Source organism: Lygodium microphyllum, chromosome 20 (assembly GCF_053477565.2).
Source record: "Lygodium microphyllum isolate KBCC chromosome 20, Lygodium_microphyllum_v1.1.10, whole genome shotgun sequence".
In the NCBI taxonomy this organism is placed as follows: Eukaryota; Viridiplantae; Streptophyta; class Polypodiopsida; order Schizaeales; family Lygodiaceae; genus Lygodium; species Lygodium microphyllum.
Window position 1 is genome coordinate 108,834,145 of NC_141154.1, and position 9,026 is coordinate 108,843,170.

The window sequence follows — 9,026 nt, forward strand, 5'->3', positions numbered from 1 at the left end:
ACATAAAACATCCCACTAATTATCATGCAAAATCACCACATGTCATGCTACTTACTACAGGAGCAAATGCCGTGCACATTCCAAGTGGCGACTCTGCCTCAATTTAACTTTTTCTCCTAACAATTCAAGAGTTCCCTCATCAAGAAAATCAGCCAGTACTACAAATGAGTTCATCCTCTAACTTGCTGATTTTGAGGTAGAGGGATCCTCTCCTTTTTTGCGACAGACCTTGGATAACAACAATCCCATGGCGTAATCACCTTACCCCATGTATCAAATGAAGCCTTGTTGGTAGATCTTTAAAACAGTCCATAGAACCTTTCACTGTAGAAGGTGTTTGAGGGGCAGAAGAGGCCATGTCATTATTTGGACATGCCAAGTTGTCTTATCTTTTTGTCGCACATAGGTATGTAGAGACTCCTAGAGAGTCCTAGGCACGGCCACGAATAGCAGCTGAAAAGTCAACAATACTCTTCTTGCTTCTTTTAGGGCATACATCCACCCAGCCTTGATCAGGGTGATCCAAAGACTACATAAGCTTTTTCCCCTTGTCTACATTGATCATAACAAGGGCCTCATCATCCAGAAGACTATCAACCATAAGATCCTCATTAATAGCAGGGGCACTCCTAGCCTCTGGAGCTAAGTGCCCCATTTCAAACAAAAATGCAATGATGGCATGCCAAGGCAATTTAGCCGCAACCAGTTAGGCCTCTTGCGAGGGGTATCCCATAACATACACATGTGGTTATGATTTGTGGCCCTTAAACTGGAAGGCACCAAGATCATACCAATAGCTGCCATAGCTTCCTTTAGCAAAGTCCAATACACGACAAGGCAAGCTTCCACTTCCACCCACACCAAGCACTCCTATTGAAGCAAGAGCTGGAAATCAGCCAACAGCAATCGCCAAGGCACAACATGAACAAGGTGGCAATCAAAAAACAAAGGCACTTTGGCTAAGAGATCGTCACGGAGCATGGCTAACTTTAACATTTCTTCATAAAATCCCTATGGTCCCACAAAAATCTCTTCCACACAATCACCCAATAAAAGGGAATTCAACTGGAGGTGAATCCAAGAAAGCACCAAGATTCCACCTATAAAGAAAAGGATAACCCCCCTTTCATAAAATGCTGAAAATGAACACAACACTGTCTTTGTATCCACAGCAACTTCCAAAACATCATCCTGATCCTGGACATGGAACTTGGAAGATCTCTCTCTCTCTCTCTCTCTCTCTCTCTCTCTCTCTCTCTCTCTCTCTCTCTCTCAAACAAATGAACGCAACTCTGTCTTTGTATCCACAGCAGCTTCCAAAACATCATCTTGATCTTGGACATGGAAGATTTCACGGTCTCTCTCTCTCTCTCTCTCTCTCTCTCTCTCTCTCTCTCTCTCTCTCTCTAATGAACGCAACTGTCTTTGTATCCACAGCAGCTTCCAAAACATCATCTTGATCTTGGACATGGAAGATTTCACGCTCTCTCTCTCTCTCTCTCTCTCTCTCTCTCTCTCTCTCTCTCTCTCTCTCTCTCTCTCTCTCTCTCTCTCTCTCTCTGTGTGTGCGCGTGCGCACCTGTCTGCCTGACTGGCAGCATGAAGGCTGTGCCTGTATGCAGGCCAGCATGTCTATCAGAAAGGTGTCATGATGGGCTGATCATGTCCAAGAAGGGCACACAAATCTCTCTCTCTCTCTCTCTCTCTCTCTCTCTCTCTCTCTCTCTCTCTCTCTCTCTCTCTCTCTCTCTCTCTCTCTCTCTCTCTCTCTCAGAGGAGTCCCCTCCCCTTGCTAAGTGCCAAGGCCTTGTGAAACTAAAAAATATGTATCTATGGAGATCATGGCTATGGGATGGGCTACTGGTAGCTGGGGGCGAAGGTAGAGATGCACGTGCACCTAGCTTGGGAACACATGACCGAGGGAAAGAAGGATGTATGGACCCAACTATCTTGGTTGTTGGTGGCAACTGAGATGAAGTTGCAAGCGCAACTATCTCTACCACTGCTAGTAGCTAGAGGGGTGTATGAAGCTCTTGGGAGGCTACAAACTAGGGTGAGGCTACTGTTGTCGCATCTTTATAAGCAGCAAGCATAAGGTCTCTAAAAACTCTCCTCAGTCTAGCAGCCCATCTCCTGTGTCAGTCTCCCCCTCCCACAAGGTAGAGGTCCTCCCCCTCATCCTGGAAGGAGACGTGCCAAGCTACTTGTCTCCACCACTAGCGTGTCCTAGGGTACCCTACTGCAAGATGGCCTACCATCCTGCAAACGAAACATTGCTGAGAGGCTAGCATAGTAGATTGTCTAAAACATATATCCCCATGCATAGAAAGTTACAAGAGATTGGCAGGAGTTGAGCAAGTGATAAAAGGGCCCTTTATTTGCATTTGATGGTAGTACCACTCACCAAACAAGGATAAACAGCAAATCAAAGCATCGAGATGCAAAATAGAAACCACTTACAATTGAAAATATACAAAATCAACCGCAAGAAAACAACTCTAATTAGTGTCTAACTCACGCCTAAAGATAAATATTGGAAAGAAACAAGCAAATGAGCCTTTGAAAGTTGTGACCACTTTTAGCCATACAAATGTGGGACATCCCCTACAATGCTCCTACATTACATATGTGTGTGGTGCATGTGCATAATGCAGACTTGGAGTTCATGATCAAAAACCCACCAAACAGACTTTACAGTACTGCACATATTGGTTGGCCCAAACCATATTCTATTTATCTTAATAGGTCATGAAGCACTTAGCACACATAAAGAACAAATTGCTGACCTCTTCCTCAAGTGCCTCAAATGATGTATTTCTTTCAGCATTTGCCATATCAAAATCATGAGTGCCCCTGATCACCACTACCTCTGATGTTACATTATCCTCAATCTTCTGGATTCTGTCACTTTGCATATCCATCTTTAGTGAATCCTTTGAATGCTTATCTTGTTGATTCACTACATATCCAGTGTCAATTTGGTGAGGCCTAACTCTTTCAATAGACTCAGAATCCAGTAAGGGAAGCACAGTTTCATTTGCCCTTACAAGAATAACAGCTCTCCACTCCAGGCCCTTTGCCTGCATAATACAAGCAATCCACATACATTAGAACAATTCTACAAAAATCAATGTCTTCTTAACTATTTAAAAACACCACAACAAACCTGATGTATGGTTGACAAAATCACTGAGTTATCTCTATTAGCGGATGGTTGAGCTTCTGCTTGAGAATTATGCATGCCACCACATTCACCAAGCTCACCATCATGTATCTTCACCAATACAAGGTCTAAGAAGTTTCGCAGCTGTTGCATGCTTTTATTCCAAGAGAGAACATCAGTTTTTGGAGATGATTCATAGCTTTGTCGCAAAGACTGCCGACGTTTTCTCTGCTGCATTAGCTCCTGATAGCTATTAGATTTAGTGCCTGCTAGATTTCAAATTCAACAAACAATAATACAAATGAGCTCTGATACCATTTCTGGCATTCCAGAAAAGAGAGATTTACGAAAACCCTGATCTTCTCATCATGTTTAAAGTAGAACAGTTCTAAAACAGAATTTTACCCTCGAGTTGATACAAGATAATCTGAAGGGAGTCAGCACATAGTATGGTATACTTGGATGAATGTGCATAGATGTAAGAGTAATTCTACAGGGTGTACCTAGGAGACTTCTTCAACAAAAATCAATTTTGTACTTCAAAGTACCAACTGGACAACAAAGGGTAGAAGTATGTAAAATAGGCAGGTCAAATGGTAAGGTTTATAGCTGCTCCCTCAGGGTGTTAAGTTCAATTCCTACCAGGCTTGCACCACCAAAGCTCAACACTGAAGCTGACATAGAGAGCCCAGGCAGCAGCAATGACTGACAAACCTGGCAGCTCTGGAGCAAATGATGTAGTCAATGATGTGGAAAAGCAGCTTAGGCTGCAAAACACTACTTTTTGGAGCCAAGGGCACCAGCACTAAAACATTGCAATGCCAGGCAGGGGTGGCAGTTCTAATGAGGATGCAACAATCTAGAAGAGAGGCTGCAGCTCCTGGTGGTAAAATACAGCTCCAAGTGACGAAATGTAGCAGCAAGGATACAAGGTGACAGCTCCAAAGGATGAGAACCAGCAACAGAGGAGGATGATAGCAATGATGATGGCGAGTGTTGGTGATGGCAAGTGGTGAGAATAAGAATCAAAGAGTGTCCCGGCTCATTATCCCCTTTTATAGAACTTTTTAAGCTAGATGTCCTACCAAAAATTCCTGAGTTTCATTGTTTATGTAAGTCTTATCTAGAACATATTGCTGTACAAGAGCCTAAAATAATCAGCCCATAAATTGAGATTAACTTTAGGTCTAAATCTAAGGTAGCTTAAGATCCCTTCTGAGGCTCGAAACAAGATCCTTGCAAACTGCCTAAGGGCCTATCAAGATCACAAGAACAATGATATCGTTTTGTTGAGTTGCACAAACAAATCAACCCTCAAAAACCAAGACGCATAATGAACTTCCAGAACAGCCACTATTGACTACCAAAGGGCCTGCCATGATCTCAAAAGTGATAAAATGCTCCTATGGGTCTTACAAAACAAAGTTTTGAGACAGGATTCAGTTCAAATACACACTTAAGAGACTTGGTCAAGTCCCCTACCCAGCAAGATGCAGCACTACAAAGATCATTTTCTCACATCAATGGATGACATGCTTATCAAATGACTAGGCCTTGGACATCAAGGGTGTTAAAAGGTCCAGACTACTTGGACACAAAGAACAGACAATTATACCATACAAATTCCTCAAATTCAAGCACAGCATCACAGAATTGTGGAGAACAGTACATAGCCTTGGATAGGGCACAGCTGACCTCAAAAGTCCTCTTCGCTCCTACACTATGTCATATACTACATCCTATCATAGCCACTAAATGGAGCTAGTTTCAGATTACTCACTATGATTGCGATCGTAGAAGGGACTAGGTGTGGGATGCATTTGACTAGGATTAGTTCAAGAGATGAACTGTCATATAGTGATTTGTCTCATGGGCTGACATGGCCTGTAACAGACATTTTCTTTCTTTCTTCTTTCTCTCAATCTTTGTCTCGGTTCAGTGTAGTTCCTAGAACATTTATAAAGTTTCATAACTGGAACTCCCATTCTCTTGCCAAAAAATAAACACAAGCTTTTCCTTTTCAGAATCACACATTACCTGTGTTGTCACTAGACTGCATCTCACTGTCTCTTTCTTTATCAAACTGGGAAGCCTCTTTCAGGAGAGCTTTTACCCCAGCAAATTCAAGATTGCAGGGTGTGTAAGAAGAGACCTCAGTTAATCCTTTTGTTGAGAGTGTATGCCCTCTGCTTGTAAGGCCCCCCCTAAGAGGAGGAAGTTGCTGCAGCAGATTCATTATGGCGTTCTTCATCCCAGCATGTTTTAAATCTTCCTTTGTTGATTCTAGAATCTTCATAAGCAAATGTACTCTTTCAATAACCTGCTTGTCAACAGGAGAGAGTTGTTTATCCAATTCAAGAAGAAGCAAGCTCTCATGTTTCTTAAGTCCTAGCAAATGAGAACGGCTGCATTTCAAAGCCTCAAGAAATGACGTTCTATTATGTAGTTGATAGTGTTGTGTGCATGTAGAGACAACTGATGAATGCCAAGTAGGACATATGGCATCCATAACCTGCTTGCAAGCTATGTTATCTGACTCGCACAATATCAAACGAAGAACTGCCAAAATATCATACAGTACTGCACCCACTAGATCAATTGTTCTGCTATTCTTCAGCAAAAACCCTCCAGCCAAAGGGTCAGTGGCTCCAGAACCATCGCCCCTAAAACTACATGAAATTCCTTGAGCTTGTAAGTTTTTTTGCAGCTCTAAACCAACATGTTGAACTCGATAAAGAATGGCAATTTCATGCATCAGAACCCCCTCTTCTTTTAAAGACCCAATATGCTTTGCCACAGCAGCTGCCTCACATTGCTCATTTCGGCACTCGCAAACAGACAATACCACCGCAGTTGGGCTGACTGTCCATATTGTTTTTGGTGTCCTGTTCACATTCTTAACTATAACAGCCCTTGCAGCAGCCACAATTGCACCTGTACTTCTGAAGTTTTGTTCCAACTTAGTTACAATTGCTCCATGGAAAACCTTGTCAAATAAAGACAGATTATACAGGCCAGCAGCACCACGCCAGGAATAGATTTGCTGATCATCATCACCAACAATTGTCAGACGTTTGTGATCTCTGCATAGCAGACTTAGAAGCTTGAACTGTTCAGCATCAGTGTCCTGAAACTCGTCCACTAAAAGCATTACTATGTCAGCCTCACATAAGAATAAATATCAACAAACTCTTTTTGACAGAAACATCCTATAAGGTAAAAGGTTTCCGCATTTGAGAAATTATGTCAAGCCAACTATCTGGAGGGTTAACATCATCTAGAACCTAAAAAGCTTCAAGAGTAATGATAAAACATCTTCCTTTTCACCTAGGACATACTGTGCTTGTAGTCCAGCGGTTGTCAATGCTTTTTGGCAGCTTTGCAGAACCTTGATTGCAAGTCTACACAGCATTCACAAATAAAAAATGTAAACATCAGCATTTCCAAACCTCGTTCAGATCTTTATGTGAGAGCTTTCCTGCAAAAAAAGGTCAACTTACCGAGGAAAATCACTAAAATCAATTCCGTCGACATTCTTCAAGGATGCAAGATACTGTTCATACACCCATTCAAAATAATCATTAGCCTTTTCCTGGATGAATTTCTTGTTATCAAAATGTGGCCACGGCTTCCCAGCATTTTGGAGCTGCCGAAGTTTTCGGAGCAAACAATAAGCTTCTGTCAGGTATGTATTTTTCTGCAAAGAAAAGAATGGGTCATTGCCCACACTACTCCAATGCTAAAGCAGCGTACCAACAAGAATAACATGACAGGTGTGGTCTCAAATTTTCATCAAATTATGAGCTGTCTTTTAACAAATCCTTCACTGAAAAAAACAGAATATAAAAACTGCACCGTATAGCTAGATTGAAGAAAGGAACTAATTTGAAGATTGGAACTTTGTAAGGAGGCACCATATTTCACAATGTCCAAATCCAGCTAGAATGCGGAAATTACCCCATAAAGCTGGGCGAAACTTTTTCGCTCAGGTGAAACAGCAGACCCTGACTTTCCAGCACATTTCCGGTTGTATTTCTCCTCGTGCCACTTTTTTATCAAATCCTCAAGTAACTGAAGCTGTTATGATAGAACAGGTTTGAATGAGCAGAATGAATGAGACATCCCAAAAGACTCGATGATGCAGCATATCTAAGTACCTGCATTTTGGGAGTAAAAACAATAAAGTTTGGGGAAAGGCCAGCTTCGTTTGGGAACATGCGTAGAACTGATAAGCAAAATGAATGAAAGGTGCAGACACGGATCCCATCTAAGCTAACATTAGGAACAGCAGCTGCTACTGGAGCAGCAAGAGTATGAAGCCTATGCAGAAGATCTTGTCCTGCTCGTCTAGAGAACTGATCAAAAGAAAACATCATCACAAAACAAGGGCATGAGATGTCACATATTGCATATAAGATAATAAGACCAATTCACGTCAATTGCTCTAATTCAGATCAACTGATGAACCCAAGTGTCTATGTCTTAAATTCTTCTTCCTACACAATTTTCACTCTGCGGCATCGAATGACAAACCGTAAGGGCAAGAATGTCTTTTGCAGGCACGCCCTGCAACAAAAGAGTAAAAGATCCATAACTAATTCTGTTGCTTGAACATCAAGGAAAATCAAGTAAAAGAGACTCGAGCACCATGCCAATTGCCAGGATAAAATCCCTATTTCTAGTGTATGTGCAAACTAAACTCTTATATCAACATAACAGATTAACCTGAGATATGAAGCGAAGAATCCGATGGCAGAGCACCAAAGTCTTCCCCGAGCCCTGCATTGAAAAGGTTGATATGATTAGAATGATTGTTGTTCACAGGGAAAAGGGTTCAAATTTGTTTTTTTCCAACCGAGCAGAGAAAGATCCATACATCAGTAATGTGACTGGTAACTAGACCAGTTTCAGCAGAAACGATGGATCCCTATCATTATCTAACCATGAAAACTTACGAGCGCTGCATTACTTGTTTATGTAGAAAAACAAGAATACTCAACCGCAGCAGCAAGGATGAGAGATGGTCGATCTGCGGGCGCTTCCACTGCTCTTTGCTGAGCCTCGCTTAGCTGTATAGCCATTGGTTTTCCTGCAGAAGCCAGGGCCGAAGAACCAGGTGAGATTATCTTGTCTCTGACATACTGTCATCGAACACATTCTGTATCTACCTTGCTCGTTGCCGGTTGGACATTCGACTGTATGCCATCGTACTGCCGCCATGTTTAAAATTTTGTAATAGGCATTTGAAAACTTTTTTGCTAATTGGAAAATGTATTTTTTTAAATGAATATTCATATCAATCCGCAAACACGGGGACCTGCGCAGCATCGAGTCATACAGAACTTAGGGAGGGTCCTACCACTCAGATCATGACTAGACTTTTCCGGTGGCTAATAAGTAAAGTTAGCCCCTTTAATAACACGTGGTTAGGCTTAAACAATATGCCATATATGATACAACTCACTTTACTTGCCACACATTCAAAAAGTATAGCACCCATATACTTCCACAAAGCGTTATAAACAGCCTTGTACATAGAGTTCTTCTTCCCTAATCCTTTTAGAATTGTCAAACAAACCTATTGCCACTCCATAGAGGCCATTCGAAAGGCTTATTGAGGCTTCATTCAAGTAACCAAGATCACCAAACATGTCATTTTTTAAATTGATTGTACCATGAAAACCCACACGTTCCATCCACCTCTTAACAACAAACCACTGGCTCTTCACTTCATGGCATTCCCATAACAGATGTTGAATTAATTCTTCCTGGCCTTTACACAATGCACACATTGGAAAGCTATTTGGCTTTACACAATCTTTCCCTTGTAGGGAATTTGTTCATTAAACTCTTTCACATGACT

General features: G+C 41.7%; 1 protein-coding gene across 1 annotated transcript in view; it reads right to left on the reverse strand.

Annotated features, from left to right (window-relative positions):
• Positions 1–8,383, reverse strand: part of LOC148019244 (uncharacterized) — a 52,687-nt gene extending 44,304 nt beyond the window's left edge. Inside the window, exons 1-11 of the mRNA XM_087660837.1 lie at positions 8,332–8,383; positions 8,164–8,252; positions 7,889–7,942; positions 7,664–7,729; positions 7,321–7,518; positions 7,121–7,240; positions 6,664–6,860; positions 6,491–6,564; positions 5,201–6,304; positions 3,167–3,429; positions 2,787–3,080 (exon numbers count right to left, since the gene is read on the reverse strand). Of these exons, the coding sequence (XP_087516963.1) occupies positions 2,787–3,080; positions 3,167–3,429; positions 5,201–6,304; positions 6,491–6,564; positions 6,664–6,860; positions 7,121–7,240; positions 7,321–7,518; positions 7,664–7,729; positions 7,889–7,942; positions 8,164–8,252; positions 8,332–8,383 (2,511 nt within the window). The remainder of the gene's footprint in view (positions 1–2,786; positions 3,081–3,166; positions 3,430–5,200; positions 6,305–6,490; positions 6,565–6,663; positions 6,861–7,120; positions 7,241–7,320; positions 7,519–7,663; positions 7,730–7,888; positions 7,943–8,163; positions 8,253–8,331) is intronic.
• Positions 8,384–9,026: the final 643 nt, after the last annotated feature.